The 17325-nt window shown below is 41.9% G+C and overlaps 1 protein-coding gene across 2 annotated transcripts in view; it reads left to right on the top strand.

The window, feature by feature from the left end:
- Positions 1–17031, top strand: part of CLTRN (collectrin, amino acid transport regulator) — a 41948-nt gene extending 24917 nt beyond the window's left edge. For both annotated transcript variants that reach the window (XM_002719875.5, XM_008272379.4), the window contains exons 5-6: positions 3291–3485; positions 16042–17031. In XM_002719875.5, the coding sequence (XP_002719921.1) occupies positions 3291–3485; positions 16042–16198 (352 nt within the window). In that variant the 3' untranslated portion in view covers positions 16199–17031. The remainder of the gene's footprint in view (positions 1–3290; positions 3486–16041) is intronic.
- The last annotated feature ends 294 nt before the right edge of the window (positions 17032–17325 follow it).

Below are 17325 nucleotides of genomic sequence, written 5' to 3'. Positions count from 1 at the left end.
TTTTAAAGATTTTATTTATTTATTTGATAGGCAGAGTTACAGACAGAGTGAGAGAGAAAGACAGAAAGAAAGGTCCTCCCTCCACCAGTCCACTCCCCAAGTGGCTGCAATGGCCAGAACTGCGCCGATCCGAAGCCAGGAGCCAGGTGCTTCCTCCTGGTCTCCCATGCGGGTGCAGGGCCCAAGGACTTGGGCCATCCTCCACTGCCTTCCCGGGCCACAGCAGAGAGCTGGACTGGAAGACGAGCAACCGGGACTAGAACCCGGCACCCATATGGGATGCTGGCTGCACAGGCAGAGGATTAACAAGTGAGCCACGGCGCCGTTCCCGCACATATTCAATTTTAAGAAATATTTATTTATTTTTACTTATTTGAATGGCAGAAGGACAGACAGAGTGACACGGAGAGATCTTTCATCCACAGATTCACTCTCCAAATGCCCAGAATAGCCAGGCCAAAGGAAGGAGCCAGAATTCAGTCCTGGTTGCCCACATAGATGGTAGGGATCCAAGCGCTTCAGCCATCCTTTGCTGCCTCCCAGGGTACACATTAGCAGGAAGCTGGAATCCAAAGTGGAGCTGGGACTGAAACCCAGGCACTCTGATATGAGATGGAGCATCTCAAATGGCATGTTAACCATTCCATTAAACACCTACCTCTGGAAAATCTTAAGTCACACAAGGCCCAAATATGTTTCTGTTTTCCAAGACTACTCTAGAGATATATGAAGTCAATTTTTTTATAGTATAAATTTAGTAAAGGTCGTAAAATATCTCCAAAGAATCTCCTCAGCTACTTTGAAAATTCTGGTTAGAAATGCACTAATCTGGCCGGCGCGCGGCTCACTAGGCTAATCCTCCACCTTGCGGCGCAGGCACACTGGGTTCTAGTCCCGGTCGGGGCACCGCATTCTGTCCAGGTTGCCCCTCTTCCAGGCCAGCTCTCTGCTGTGGCCAGGGAGTGCAGTGGAGGATGGCCCAAGTGCTTGGGCCCTGCACCCCATGGGAGACCAGGATAAGTACCTGGCTCCTGCCATCGGATCAGCACGGTGCGCTGGCCATAGCGCGCCGGCCGCGGCAGCCATTGGAGGGTGAACCAACGGCAAAAGGAAGACCTTTCTCTCTGTCTCTCTCTCTCACTGTCCACTCTGCCTGTCAGAAAATAAAAAATAAAAAAAAAATAAATAAATGCAGTAATCTGTTTTCAGTTGAATAAGTCTTATCTACCAACCTCGGCCTAATTGCTACCACCACCAAGTATGTACATTTTCCCAGGAAGAGTAATACATTAACCTTTATAATTTTCTTTTTTTAAAAGATTTATTTATTTTACTTGAAAGTTAGAGTTACACAGAGAGAGAGAGAGAATGAGATGTCTTCCATCTGATGGTTCATTCCCTCATTGGCCACAACGGCCGGAGCTGCGCCGATCCGAAGCCAGGAGCCAGGAGCTTCTTCTGGGTCTCCCACATGGGTGCAGGGGCCCAAGGACTTGGGTCATCTTCTCCTTCTTTCCCAGGCCACAGCAGAGAGCTGGACAGGAAGTGGAGCAGCTGGGTCTCCAACCGGCACCCATATGACCCGTATGGGATGCTGGTGCTTCAGGCCAGGGCGTTAACCCGCTGCATCACAGCGCCGTCCCTCTTTATAATTTTCTAGACTTTGGGGCTCCCAAGTCACCACAACGGGGTTCCTAATGCACCATAACCTACATCATAAGGAACAATTTGTAGTTTACTAACCAAGCCATATGTTATCATGTCTCCATGCCTGTGCTCAATACAGGCTTTAGTCTAAAGAACTCCTACTGTGCCTCAAAACACAGCTCAAAAATTGCCCCTGTAGAAAAGCAGCCTTGAATTCTCATCATAATACAGTTGACCCTCCCACTAGCTCTGGCTGTGCCCATATTTGCCTCTTTCACAGAAGATGGTGCACTGCACTGTGGTTGTGGCTATATTAATCTGTCACCCTTCTATTTCATAAACTCCTTAGTATTTTTATTTTACTTTGTATCTTCAGCACCCAGAACAAGGTCTGATACTTAGAAAGCTTTTGGCATGGCCAGCGCCGCAGCTCAATAGGCTAATCCTCCGCCTGCGGTGCCAGCACACCGGGTTCTAGTCCTGGTCGGGGCACCGGATTCTGTCCCGGTTGCCCCTCTTCCAGTCTAGCTCTCTGCTGTGGCCCGGGAGTGCAGTGGAGGATGGCCCAAGTACTTGGGCCCTGCACCCCATGGGAGACCAGGATAAGTACCTGGCTCCTGGCTTCAGATCGACGCAGCACACTGGCCACAGCAGCCATTGGGGGGTGAACCAACGGAAAAGGAAAACCTTTCTCTCTGTCTCTCTCTCTCACTGTCCACTCTGCCTGTCAAAAAAAAAAAAAAAAAAAAAGCTTTTGGCAAATCGTTGCTGGATCAATGAAAAACAATTAAATTGATGGATTTGAAGCCATTCCTGGTTCATATTTTCTTTTCTACCCCCAGTTTTATTTTCTTTTGATGTTTGTCTCCTACTTTTTGCATATAATTTTATTTTTTTAGTGTGCTGAATATTTATGTAAGCCACCTTAGAGTTCTATCATTCTAATCTAAATGTTACCTCTCAGGAAATAAGCATGGTGAGCAGAACTCAAAACTCAGGACCTCTGGTTGCTTCCAGAACTTTCACAACAGTGGAGGGCAACAGTGCATAGATGGGCATCTTTCTTTTTTTTTTTCTTTTTTTTTTTCTTTTTTTTTTTTAATTTTTTGACAGGCAGAGTGGACAGTGAGAGAGAGAGAGACAGAGAGAAAGGTCTTCCTTTTGCCATTGGTTCACCCTCCAATGGCCGCCGCGGCCGGCGTGCTGCGGCCAGCGCACCGCGCTGATCCGAAGGCAGGAGCCAGGTACTTATCCTGGTCTCCCATGGGGTGCAGGGCCCAAGCACTTGGGCCATCCTCCACTGCACTCCCTGGCCACAGCAGAGAGCTGGCCTGGAAGAGGGGCAACCTGGACAGAATCTGGCGCCCCAACCGGGACTAGAACCCAGTGTGCCTGCGCCGCAAGGCGGAGGATTAGCCTAGTGAGCCATGGCGCCGGCCGGGCATCTTTCTGACAGCCAGTGCTGCAGCTTATTAAAAGGAACTGGCATGATGGCCTTCAGCAAACTTTCTAGGGAACCTGAAGTCTCCCGCTACAAGGATGCTTTGTTGATAAAGCTATTTATAATCATTGAGGGACAGGTCTGTATTTTATTCCCAATGTGTTTTTTTTGGTCTTATATGTTTTTAATTATTATATTTTAGAATGAATAGAGACCGGATCAACAATGCCTTCTTCTTGAATGACCAGACTCTGGAATTTTTAAAAATTCCTTCTACTCTTGCACCACCCACGGACCCATCTGTGCCCGTCTGGATCATCATATTTGGTGTGATATTTTGTATTGTTGTTGTTGCAATTGCACTGCTGATTTTGTCAGGGATCCAGCAACGTAGAAGGTAAGATATTCAAAGGCAGTGCTTTAAAGAACATTTTCCCATTTACTCATGAACTAGAAAAATTGAGAGCATTTTCCTCGGCCAAAGATAAGACTTTTTTTAAGCTTTGAAAAAAATTAGAAAATTTTCTAGATATGCTTCTGTCTTTAGATGTTCTTAAAAGTCTATGTCCCATACTTAATGAGGCTACTTTCATCACTGTCTTTCTCTCTGTTCTATACCACATATTTTATATCCAGACTTGATTTTAATATATGTGTTGTGATTTTATAAGCTGAATACACAGAGCTAAGCAGACTTTTTGGGTGGGCAGGGTTAATCTTGGTTGTTGTCCAGCTCCAGTGCCAACAGTTCCACAGTTCTGTCCATGCTTCCCTATCTTGGCTTGCCTCTTCTTGGCCCAGTGCCTGAAGGCCACCATTCTTTCCCAGATTTCCTTGTGCTGTTTTATACTTACCCCTTGTTGATGGACTTTCACCCTCCTAGTGCCTATAATATGAAGCTATATTCCTCACGGCCTCTCTGAATCAACTCCCTGCATCAGAACCACCTGGAACACTTGGTTTTTCAAAAATGTAGGGTCCTTGACCTTGTGTAAAACCCACTAAATTAGAATCTCTGAAGGGGATTCATTTTAATGAATATCTAGGTTATTTTAATTCACTTCATTTGAGAGCTTTCAATTCAACAAATTATATATTGGTTCCTAGTCCTTGAGTTCATTTACTTGGATGCTGGAGCACTTGCAAACTTTGATGTCTAAATCATTGATATTGCTTCAAGAGGGAATTTCAGACCACTGGGAGAGTTACTGAGACAATGATGAAGAGAGGAAACAGGATTTCTTAGTTTGACTAAAGTAGAAAATAATTTTATTTATAAGTACTTCTAATCCAGGGTGGGGGGAAAAGAGAAAATCCTTAACTCTTCATTGAATGCTCTGATGCTTCTGAACCTTCCCTTCTGATACAGAGGAAGATGAATTCTGCTAGGCAGAAATTATAGGGACATGCATTTCAAAAATCACATGGGCATGGTTTTCTAAAGGGTTGGTACCCACAGGGGACATGTGGGATGTGTTTGCCCAAGTCTGTGTTTTCTAAATGCTTCTCCTGAGGTTTACTACTTTCCCTGTTTCACCCTAGTTACTAGTAGAAGGTAATCATTTTAAATATAGATGTTTGTAATTTTTTTCACAAAAACTTGGCTTATGTCTAAACCCCAAAATAAACTCAAAAGAATAGGATCAAGTTGTACTTTCTTGATGATTTCATCATGAAATGTAAGATAAAGAGTCTTGGTACAAGGTGTTGTTTTGGTTTTAAGAATATTAAAGAATATACTTTTTCAAAATTTGAATTTCTATGTTTAACATTTTTATGTTTTATATCAATCTGGAGTTGCTATGTTTCTGTGATGTCTATTATAACCGCAGTGAATGCACTTTATCTTCTTGGGTCCTAATTTCCTCCCAGTTCAACATGGTGTAGGAGTTAGAAGAATGGAGTCTGTAGATAGATTGCTTAGATTCAAAGTATTTATCTTTTAAGATTCTGCCTTTGTATATAATCCATTAACTGTGTGGATAGCAGGAAGTACAAACAATGAGTCAGGGAAACCAAGCTTAGGCGAATATGGTTTCTGGTGCTAGAAGCAGAATGGTTAAATTTATCTTTGCTCTCTGTGCATAGATAACTTTTCTAGAGTGACCTGAGGTGTGCTGGAAATAATTAACTTGTTGGGATAAAAAGAGTTAATACGGTAGAGTGCTTAAACTAGGATCTGGTACATAGTGAGCACTTAGTGTTAGCCATCACTATTATTTTGTTATCTTTCCATTTGCTGGTCATTCAGCTAGTTTGTGTTGGGATCAGCTATCTCTTTCCTTCTGAACATATTCTGCAGTAATGTAACAATTGGGTGTGCAGCATCATAATCTGTTACCTGGGAGAAATGCAGTTGTTGTCACAACCTTGCCTTCACAAATTTATCTCATGTTCTAACCAGGAAAGCAGATGGGCAAATCTCTTGTGTAAACTTGGAGAGCATCAGCAATTAGCAAATACAGTCCGGACAGTTAGGACAACTTCCTGGAAATAAATTGTATATTGTGTTTTAAGTTTGATACAACCCCTGATGGGTGTCTCTCCAGCAAAATATTTCTTCAAAGATGAGGAGAGGGTGCAGTCTGAAGTGGGGACAGCCCTGATAGTTGTGATGAAAGCCCTTTTTAGTCATGGAAAAGATAGGAGCTACCCCCACAACCTTTAGTCCAGAGGAAGACCGTCAAAGAAATGCTCAACAATCCAATCCATACTAGATAATAATAAGCATAGTCTGTGTGGTACAAACCTTAACCTTAGAAGACCTGGCAGGACTGTAGGATCATCTAACTCACCATTCTGGCCGGTGCCACCGCTCACTAGGCTAATCCTCCACCTGCGGCGCTGGCACACCGGGTTCTAGTCCCAGTCGGGGCACCGGATTCTGTCCTGGTTGCTCCTCTTCCAGTCCAGGTCTCTGCTATGGCCCGGGAGTGCAGTGGAGGATGGCCCAAGTGCTTGGGCCCTGCACCCGCATGGGAAACCGGGAGAAGCACCTGGCTCCTGGCTTCGGATCAGTGCGATGCACCGGCCGCAGCAGCCATTGGAGGGTGAACCAACGGCAAAAGGAAGACCTTTCTCTCTGTCTCTCTGTCTCTCTGTCTCTCTCTCTCTCTCTCTCACTGTCCACTCTGCCTGTCAAGAAAATAAAAAAATTAAAAAAAAAAACTCACCATTCTTCTTCTTTGAGAACAGTGCCAGAGTCACTGAAGATATATGTATATTTAAACATACTATTGAGACCAATTCTCAAACAAACTTCAATAATTCTGTTAGCTTTGTCAACACAGCACTAATTTGGTTATGCAGAACCACGAATGGAAAATTACAATCACTGGAGCCCAAAATAGGTAAACTCAAATACCAGTTATACCCTTAACATATGATGGGGGCTTAAAAAAGTTCATGAGGGTGGGTGTTTGGCACAGTGATTAAGCTCCACCTGGGATGCCTGCAACCCATATTGGAGTGGCTAGGTGCAACTCTCACCTCCACTCTCGATTCTAGCTTCCTGCTAATATGCACACTGAAGGGCAGCAGGAGATAACTCAAGTACTTGGGCCCTTGCCACTCATGTAGGAGACCCAGATTGAGTTCCTAGCTCCAGGACTCAGCCTAACCCATCCCTGGCATTTGAAGAGTGAAGATCTCTCTCTCTTCTCTCTCTCTCTCTCTCCTACTTCTTTGCCTTCAAATAAATAAAAATAAACTAATAAAAATTTTGAGAAGTTCACAGAAAATATTATTTTAAAAAATTAATATATTTGAGGGCCCAATGCTGTGGTTTAATGAGTTAAGCTGCTGTCTGCAGCACTGGCATCTCATATCGGTGCCAGTTTGAGTCCCAGCTGCTCTACTTCCTATCCAACTCCCTGATAATGACCTAGAAAAGCAGCAGATGATGGCCCAAGTGCTTGGGCCCTTGCATCCACATGGAAGACCTGGATGAGGCTCCTGGCTCCTGGCATTGGCCTGGCTCAGCCCTGGCCATTGCAGCCATTTGGGGAGTGAACCAGCAGATGGAAGATCTGTCTCTGTCTCTCCCTTTCTGTAACTCTGCCTTTCAAATAAATAAATAAATCTTTAAAAATTACTTTATTTGAAAGAGAAAGATAGCCTATCTGTTGGTTTACCCTCTAAATGCCTGCAACAGACAGTTCTGGGCCAAACCAAAATCTGGAGCTAGGGACTCAATCAAGTCTCCCACATGGTGGTAGTGAGCCAATTACTTAAACCATTACCTGCTGCCTCCCAGGATGTGCGTTAACAGGAGGGTGGAATTGGGACCAGAACCTGGATTAAGGAAATATGATATGGGATGCAAACATCCCAAGTAGAATCTTTTATAAAGATTTTTTATTCATTTATTTGAAAAGCAGAGTTACAGATAGGCAGAGGCAGAGAGAGAGAGAGAGAGAGAGAGAGAGAGAGGCAGAGAGAGAGAGGTCTTCCATCCGCTGGTTCACTCCCCAAATTGCCCCAACAGCCGGAACTGGGCTGATCCAAAGCCAGGAGCCAGGAGCTTCTTCCGGGTGTCCCACATGGGTGTAGGAGCCCAAGCACTTCAGCCATCTACTGCTTTCCCAGGCCATAGCAGAGAGCTGGATTGGAAGTGGAACAGACAGGACTCGAACCTTCACCCATATGGGATACCAGCACCACAGGTTTAGGCTTAGCCTACTATGCCACAGCACTGGTGCCCATTTTTAAGTTTTTGAGGAACTTCCACACTGATTTCCATAGTGGTCCTACTAATTTACATTCCCATCAACAGTGTACAAAGGCTCCCCCTTTTCCTACATCCTGGACAACACTTAATTATCTTTCATCTTTTTGATAACAACCATTCTAATAGATGTGAAGTGATATCTCATTATGACTTTTATTTGCATTACCCTGATTATTAGTGATGTTCAGTATTTTCCATATATCTTTTGGCCACTTATATGTATTCTTTTGGCAGTTTTCTGTTGAGATCCTTTGCCCATTTTTAATTGGGTTATATGTTTTCTTGCTGTTGAGTTATTTGAATTACTTATGTATTTTGCATATCAACCCCTTAACAGATGTATGGTTTGCAGATATTTCCTTCCATTCCATAGGTTGCCTCTTCACTATATTGTTTCCTTTGCTGTATAGAAGTTTTTTTAGTTTAATGCAATCCCATTTGTCTAGTTTTGTTTTTGTTGTCTGTGCTTTTGGGGTCATATTAAAAAATATGTTGCCCAGACTAATGTCATGGAGCTCTCCATGTTTTCTCTTAGTACTAGTTTTATAGTTTCAGGTCTTCCATTTGAGTACTTCATCAATTTTTAGTTTATTTTTGTATTTGATGTGAGAAAATGGTCTAATCTCCTTCTTCTTCATTTGAATGTCCAGGTTTCCCCTACATTTTTTATTGAAGAGATTATTCTTTCCTCATTGTGTATTCTTGACCACTTTATTGAAGATCAGTTGACTGTAAATGAGTGGATTTTTCTCTGTATTTGCTATTCTGTTCCATTGGTCTGTGTTTCTGTCTTGATGCTACTACCATACTGAATAAACATCTATTTTAAAATGCAAATGATCCTATGAGATCTACTGGTCGCTATAATAGTGGTGAACTGGTTAACCAGCTATCTAAAAAAATCTGCTTTGTAGCATTTGGCACTTTTCTATTAAGGCCAAAAAGACATGAATATTTAACAGTTCACCCTTGAAAACTTGTGTCAGTCAGCTCCAGTTCACTGCTACAGCTACTACTTCCTTGTGAAATAATTTGAGGAGTTTGCTTCTCTATTACCACCTTGTTGAGAGTAGCAGTTTATGGAAATGAGAGATTTGTTGCAGGAAAAATGTTGAAAAGGTAATTTTTTACTTTTGGGCAACAGTTTGGGAACTGAACAGGTGGAAAGGCAAACAAGATGAACTGCAAGTCTGTACTGTAGCTGTGTCTCACCCCAGCCCAGAAGTAGATGCCTTAGTTATCATGATGGTGGTGGTGGTGGTGATGATGACAGTTATGGTGATGTGCCTTAATGGAAAGAACAATGGACCAAAACTCTTGGTTTCAGGTTCCTGTCTTAGGCTCTAGCATTTATTAACTGAGTGACCTTAAGCAGATCACATACGAAAAGTGGTCCAAGTGATTATGTTGATGAGAAGACAAAATCGAAGAATGCTTTGCTTATTAGAAAGTGCTATGTCAATGTAAATTACTAGTATCACCATAAAATGAAGTTACAAAGTGCTAATTTTATATAATCTGCCACTTTGTGGTATAGAAAAGAGTCCAAGACACAGCATAATTACAGACATACATGTACAGAGTAGAATTGATTTATGAATCTGGTATATAAATAGACTGTTATAATGTTAGACTTTAATTGGGTCTATAGTCACAACTGGGTCTTAGGAAGGGACCTTACTGATTGTCTAAATTCAACTCTCCAGAAATCAAAGCCCAGAGAAGTAAAAATATATTATTTCTTTATTGATTATCCGTTCTGTGGTAAGAGTTTTAGCATACAGTATGGAAGAGGCAAACACAGATAACATGGATGGTCTTTGCCTGCAAGGAGATTATAATCTTATAGCTGGTAACAAAACCAGGTCAGGCAGGGGCTTAGAACAAAGAACCCTAGTGAATGCTCACAGCTGAACAGTCATTAGTAAATTTGCTTGATTTGTTTCTGGTTATACTTTTATTCACATAAGGCCGGTAGTAAATAGAAGTACCTTTGGATTTCCATAAACCTTGTTTTTCACACAGGAGATAGGGTTCAGTCAATACTTTCATATACTGAAACTTCACATCCTTATAAATTCTTTTTTAAAATATTTATTTATTTATTTGAAAGTCAGAGTTACAGAGAGAGAGAGAGAGAGGGAGGGAGCAAAAGAGAGAGAGAGGGAGAGAGATCTTTTATCCACTGTTTCACTCCGCAGATGGCTACAATGGCCAGGGCTATGCCAGGCCACAGCCAGGAACTTCTTCAGGTCTCCCACGTGGGTGGCAGGGGCCCAAATACTTGGGCTATCTTCCACTGCTATCCCAGGCCATTAGCAGGAAGCTGGATCAAAAGTGAAGCAGCTGGTGAGGCCCGCTCTGCGGCATAGTAGGCTAAGCCTTGTCCCATATGGTTTGTGTCCTGGCTGCTCCTCTTCCGATCTAGCTCTCTGCCTGTGGCCTGGAAAAGCAGTGGAAGATGGCACCCATGTGGGAGACCCAGAAGAAGCTCCTGGCTCCTGGCTTCAGATCAGCTCAGCCCCGGCTGTTGCAGCCATTTGAGGAGTGAACCAGTGGATGGAAGACCTTCTCTCTCTCTCTCTCTCTCTCTCTCTCTCTCTCTGTAGCTCTACCTCTCAAATAAATAAATAAAATCTTTAAAAAATATGGAGCAGCCGGGACTTGAACTGGTGCCCATTTGAGATGCTGTGTGTAAGTAAAATGAGAAATATCGTTGTTAATAATTGTTTTTATATACGTTCTTAAATATACATACCCAATAGCAATCCTATGTAGGTGTGTTTTGAAAGGAGATGAGGAAGACTAAATAAAATTCTTGGTCAATTCCTTTCACCAATCTTATTCCATTCTAAAAGACAAATTGCTCTACATATTTGAGTCTCAGTTTCTTTTGAAGAATAAGGATAATAATAAAGTCTACATAATGTTGCAGTAGGAATTAAATGAGTTAATGCATACAAGCAGCTAGTCTGATTTCTACAATGCAAGATACTTATCATTATTATTGCCATTCCATGGGAGATCCAAAGCGATTTGCCTGCAGTCACATAGTTAGAATGTTGTGGTATCAAGATTTAAGACCAGATAAAATTGATTCCAAAGCCTAGTCCCACTGTGCTGTAATGAGCACTCAAATCATTCCATTAACGTTGATATCTCCCCAGGGACCATCTAGACTGATATGCAGACAGCCCCAAAATGGATTCTGTCCTGTAAGAAAATCATATTTGTCTGTCTTTTATTGTTGTTTTCTGGCTATTTGTAATTCTTAACTCTTAAGTTCTGTTGTGTTTGAAGGGCCACAGAAGTGCCCTTTCTGCTTTTAGCTACTTTATCTTTATACCCTATTCTTCTACACTCTCTATCTCCTACTGCCACCTGCTACTTCATTTACACCCTATTTTGCCCTTCTCCTCTTGGGGCAAAGAGATATCCACTCTCATTATGAGAGATAGCCACTCTCAAGGCTCTGAGGAGCTAGTTCCGGGTAGTTTAGTCACACAGATTTTCCATCCTCTTCCTGAACTACCTGCCATTCCAGGATCATTGGAAGTCATTAACACTCAATTTTATTTTTCAGGAAAAAGAATTCATGTTTCTAGCAGAATATCAAAGCAAAATGATCCAGAGATATAGTTAACTTTTAGTATTCTTTATAAGAGCAATGCACAGGCAGTGAATCAGTTTATTATGGCATACACTATGAAATGTGACAGAGTGTCCTATTACTGTTAGATAACCTTTGAGCTGCTTATCATGTCTATCAGCCAGCAAGTCACTGACACTGAAGTTTGCCAAGCAATACCAAGACTCTGAACTACCAGATCTAAGGTCGCAAAAGCACAATATGTACCTAATTTGTTACTGACACAGTTCAGTTGGATAAGTTTCCACAGCAACTTCCCAGAATCTTTGGGGTTGAGAAATTATCTTTCTTTGAAAGAAGGCAAAATTCTCTCCTCTGTTTGCATCTTTCTCTTTAGTTCTTCCCATTCCTTTGTGGTGACCAAAATGGGTTATTTTTCCTTGTAGCTAGGGAGGTACAGGCGAGATTCCTTACACGGATTTGCACATGTCCAGCTCTCTTCCATTTTTCTCCTAACTCCATAAAACCACTGTTTACTGAAGCAACTGGAAAATAGATACTGTCAACCCATTACTTCTGTTTTTGTTGTCATTTCCACTTTATTGTTCAAGCATGGAACTTAAGGGGAGCCTGGACCTTCAGCAACATGCGGAGAAGAGGCTGGGAGTGGGGGTGGGGAGACAACCTTGACTGAAAAGGGAAACTGATGGGAAGGGAAATACCAGAACAGGGGACAGAGAGTGGTCACTAGGACACCAGAAGACCTCATCAGCCACACCCTCTGGGTGAGGAAGGGAACAGGGAGGTAATGGGCACAGCAGTGGTTTTTCACATGCCCATAACACCCACATGGAGGCCACATGATTGGAAGAGGACTGGGAGAGAGAAAGAATGAGGAAAGCTGCTGCCCAGGAGTCTCCCTAGGTTTCATTGCAGCAATCAGACCCCAGCCCTACCACTTGCCCCCTTCTACCATTTGCAAAATGGACCCAGTAGAGGGAACAAAATAAATGAACATTCAGTTGAGCATACATGGTTAGACATACATTTGTATATAATGGGGAAGGGAAGCATCAACCCATTATTTCTAAGACTGTGTTTGCATTGCCACCTACCTCAGAATGTGCTATCCACTAAAGTTTTTGTCATGTGTGTTTTATGCTTAAACAAATTACAGGGTAAGGTTGAACTTTTTAAAATATATTCATCACTGTGAGAAAATGTTATTCACTAAAAGCCCCATGTGGAGTGATTTGGGGGGAATTTTCTTGAGCAAGACTTTTTTATGATAATTTACAAAAATGTTTGTAACTAGGGCTTCATCCCTGTGAGAAACTACTCCTCTCTTTTATAAAGTATTGGTAAGGAGGGGAGGGTGGATGCATGATTTTGGGCCATCCTCTGATGCCTTCTCAGACGCATTAGCCTTTTTCTTTAGTACCAGGATGGTGTCTCTTCCACACACATAGCAGGCTTTCAAAACATAGTCATTAATGAATGTTGCATACTTGAATAGAAGTGATGTGATTGGTAATTGTACAATGTCGTTTGCTTTCGGTTTCTGGAACACATGGAAAAATGACAATGCTCCTGTCCACAGGAGGAGGGGCCAAAGTGAGTCCTATCTGGTGGGTGATTTAATCTGGCTGGAAAACCCCTTCATCACATTACACTCTAGTCTACTCCAACCTATGCTGTTCACTGGTTGTTGATGCTTGCAAGGGCCAGTCAGGGCAGTTTCTTCACCTTGAGGGTAAAAAAACACAGCAGCCTATCCTTTTCCAGATTTCTCAGAGTATAATCCCTGGCTTCCAACCCAGCATCAGGTCAGAAGTTTTATAAATGACTGCTTAAAATACAGTGACTCTAACTCAATGTTTATCTATAGTGACACTTAGGACATTTGATGATGCCATACATGATGACAGAATTCTTTCAAATGAGGACATTGTGATCTACAGTATTGGAATGCTACTTTACATTTTTAAAATAAACTCCAACTATTTGAAATTATTTAATAAACATCATCAGGGGCAGGCACAGTGGTACAGTGGTTTATGCTACTATTTTTGATAACAGCATTGCATATGGGAGTGCCAGTTCAAGTCCCGGCTGCTCGGCTTCCAATCCAGCTCCCTGCTAATGCACCTGGGATGGCAGCAGAGGATAACCCAAGTGCTTGGGCCCTGCCACCCACATGGGAGACCCAGATGGAATTCCTAGCTCCTGGCTTCAGCCTGGCCCAAGCCTGGCTTTTGCAGGCATCTGGGGAGTGAACTAGTGGAAGGAAGAGTCAGTCTCTCTCTCTCTCTCTCTCTCTCTCTCTCTCTCTCTTTCTCTTTCTCTGCCTTTCAAATAAATAAATATAAAATACAAATCATATTAAAATAACCTCTCATGCAGTGCTGACTTGGTCATCATCAGGGCACCTTCTCATCTGTCAGAGACTCATCATGGTCCTAAAGGACTCCCATAGTGATGGAAGGTAACCCTGGTCACTGCAGCAATGCCCAACATCCCAGCCAGGTCATTCCTTCGAGCCTGCCTCTTTGGGGTTTCCATAGACTCCTGGACAAGCTGATCCTTGGAAAGCCTGGAAGCCTCATAGCTACCATCAGGCTTCTGTGGTGCCACTGTGGAAGGATGTCCCTGATACCCAACCTGTGAAAAGCCTCGGAGAAACCCATCCTCCCTCTGGTTGCCTACAGGCACCCGTTATTCCCTTACTCTGATATCAAAGCATAATTGGCTGTAGATCTTAGTCTTTCACAGAAGACAGAAAAGATTATTTTAATTTAAGGCTACAGCTTTCACATTCAAGGAAATATTAAAGATATGCTTACTGCCTGGATTAAGATAGAAGGATCTACAAAAGGTCAGGGTATGAGAAAGCCAAAAATTTATCATGTCATGTAGAGTTTTTTGCAATGACTTAAAGTCACAGCTATGAGTTGTATGTAATGTAAATCAGAAAGTGTTCTCTAAGTTCCAGAAATTTGACTTACAAATGAACACAACTGTTTTATAATGAGCCAAGCAGCAGTATCTACAAGTTACTTGCTTTTTGTTTGTTTGTTTGTTTTAAGGATTTATTTATTTATTTGAAAGTCAGAGTTGCAGAGAGGGAGGGAGGGAGGGAGGGAGGGAGGGAGAGAGAGAGAGACCTTCCATCTGCTAGGTCATGCTGCAAAAGCCAGGGCTGGGCCAGGCCAAAGCCAGGAGCCAGGAGCCAGGAGCTTTATCCGAGTATCCTACGTGTGTGCAAGGGCCCAAGCACTCGGGCTATCCTCTGCTGTTTTCCCAGTTGCATTAGCAGGGAGTTGGATCAGAAGTGGAACAGCTGGGACTTGAACCAGCGCCCATATGGGATGCTAGCACTGTAGACAGTAGCTTACCTACTGTGCCTTACTTACTTTATATAAAGTAATATGAATTTGCTTTCTAATATCTCATTTTAATTTGATTTTCACTCAACATCTGTGGACCATGAATTGTCAAATCCTGTGAGAATAATTTATTTTACTAAATTCAATTTTGTATTAATTTGTTTCCCTAGAGCTAATTTTTTTGGTTTATAGTTAAAATTTTTATTTTATTTATTTGAAAAGCAGATACACACACACACACACACACAGAAAGACCTCCCCATCTGTTGGGTCACTCCCTAAATAGCAATAGCCAGGACCGGACCAGACTGAAGCCAGGAGCAGGGAACTTAATCTAAGTCTGCCATGTGACTACTTGAGCCATCACCTAATGCTTCTCAGGGTGTATATTAGCAAAAAGCTGGAACTGGAAGCAAACCCAGTTTTCTAACCTAAGAACATCAATAGGGGATGCCAGCATCCCAAGTGTTGTCTTAACCACTACACCTGATGCCTGCTCCTAGAACTAAATGTTTCTTAAGGATTTATTTATTTGAAAGAGTTACTTACCTATACACACACAAACAAACAAACACACAAACACAGAGAGAGAGAGAGAGAGAGAGAGAGAGAGAGAATCATCTACCTCTGGTTCACTCCCCCAAGCAGCCACAACTGGGCCAGGCTGAAGCCAGAAACCAGTAGCTTCTTCCAGATCTTCTGCATGGATGCAGGGACCCAAGCACTTGGACCATCTTCTGCTGCTTTCCCAGGCACATAAACGGGGAGCTGGATCACAAGTGGAGCATATGGGATGCCAGTGCCATGGGCTGCAGATTTACCCACTATGCCACAACACCGGCTCCTGACCTAAATTTTTAAACTTAGCAATTTGCCATGTTTTCCTCCCATCCCTTGATGCATTTTGTGTGTATGTGAATGTATACATGTATATATACGTACATATGTGCATATTCATTCATATACATATGCATTCATTCATAAACATATTCATATATATTTTAGTATTCTAAATAAGACCATTTGTTCCAATCAATCTGTGTATATTATCTTTGCAGACTTCTTACCTTTATAGCATGTTTTCATCTCTCGAAGTTTTTATCGTCTTCGAAATTTATTTGAAAACACACACTATCTATTACTTTGTCTTTTTAAGGTCCCTATTCTTCTTTCTGCTTTCCATGTTTGTACCATACTCGGACATGCTTTTTCTTCCCAGATCCCAATTACTCTTTTTCCGTGCTTTTAGGAAGAACGAAGGACCATCTGAAGTTGGTGATGCCGAAGATAAGTGTGAAAACACAATCACAATTGAAAATGGTATCCGCTGCGATCCGCTGGACACGAAGGGAGGGTGCGTTAATGATGCCTTCATGACGGAGGAGGAGCGGCTCACCCCTCTCTGAAGGCTGCTGTTCTGCTTCCCCAAGAAAATCAACACTGATTTCTTTGCGACTGCTGAGCATCCCAAATACCAAAGGCAGATGATGTATTTTGTTTCATCATTCTTCTTTTGTAAGAAATTTTAAACATGCTTCACAGTGAAAGGAATTGGTTATAAGCATGAAGACCATGAAATCATAGGCTGTTATCTATTTATAATAATCTAAAATATTTTTCAAGTCATGAGGTGTTTGTAGTTATTGATTTAAACATTTCTGGAAATAAGCCAGATATATGTGTGTGTGTATTCACACTTTGAAGACCTAAAAAATAGTTTTTCCAGTGGCAAATACCTATAATATTGTATAGAAATAATTGAAAATCCTTTTTGAATATTCATTACACTACTCTGTATAACACTAAGTAATTAAGTAAATTGAATAGATAAAAAGGAGTGTTGATATACGGGTTAGAACTTTCTTCTGCTATTGTACCAACAGCTGCCTATACAATTTCTGAATATCAGTCTCCAATAAGGAAGTTTATTTGTTGGTTTTGAGAAGCTCAATATATGCTAATTTAACAGTGGTAATCCTCTCATTTTTAGCATGTGACTGATTGTGGTCTGAGATTTATTTTCATACTGTAGAACATAGTGAGACTAATTTTTATTAGTTATGTTTAATGTGCTCTACAGCACTAGAAATGAATTATTTTTGTTGTATGTGTCTGTGTTCGAAGACATCTTACAGTTTTGATATTGATTTTGTTTGCAGATAAGCTATGTATCATTCTAAATTCCAATAATAATGATTATGCCTTTATTAATGGAAATAAAATTTGCTACTCAATCTCCTACTGTTGTCACCATAGTTAATGTTACATCGGCAGCCTCTAAATTACTTGCCTGCCTCTGTTGTTGCTCCTTCGATACAGATTCTAAAATGCGTAGTTGCAGACAGAAGGTTTACTGGGGAGTGCTCTCAGGAGACACCTGTAAGAAGAGAGGAAGGCAAGTGTGACAGACAGATTCTAAGGTGGCCTCCATCATTCCTATCTCCTGTTGCTGACATCTTCATGTGACCCCTCCCCTTGCGTGAGTATGGGACTTTGCTTTGCTTGCTTCTAATGAAAAGAATAGAGAAAAGAT

The sequence above is a fragment of the Oryctolagus cuniculus genome, chromosome X, assembly GCF_964237555.1.
Source record: "Oryctolagus cuniculus chromosome X, mOryCun1.1, whole genome shotgun sequence".
NCBI classification, from domain to species: domain Eukaryota; kingdom Metazoa; phylum Chordata; class Mammalia; order Lagomorpha; family Leporidae; genus Oryctolagus; species Oryctolagus cuniculus.
The sequence above is the reverse complement of the archived record's forward strand: the minus strand, read 5'-3'. Positions and strand labels throughout refer to the sequence as shown.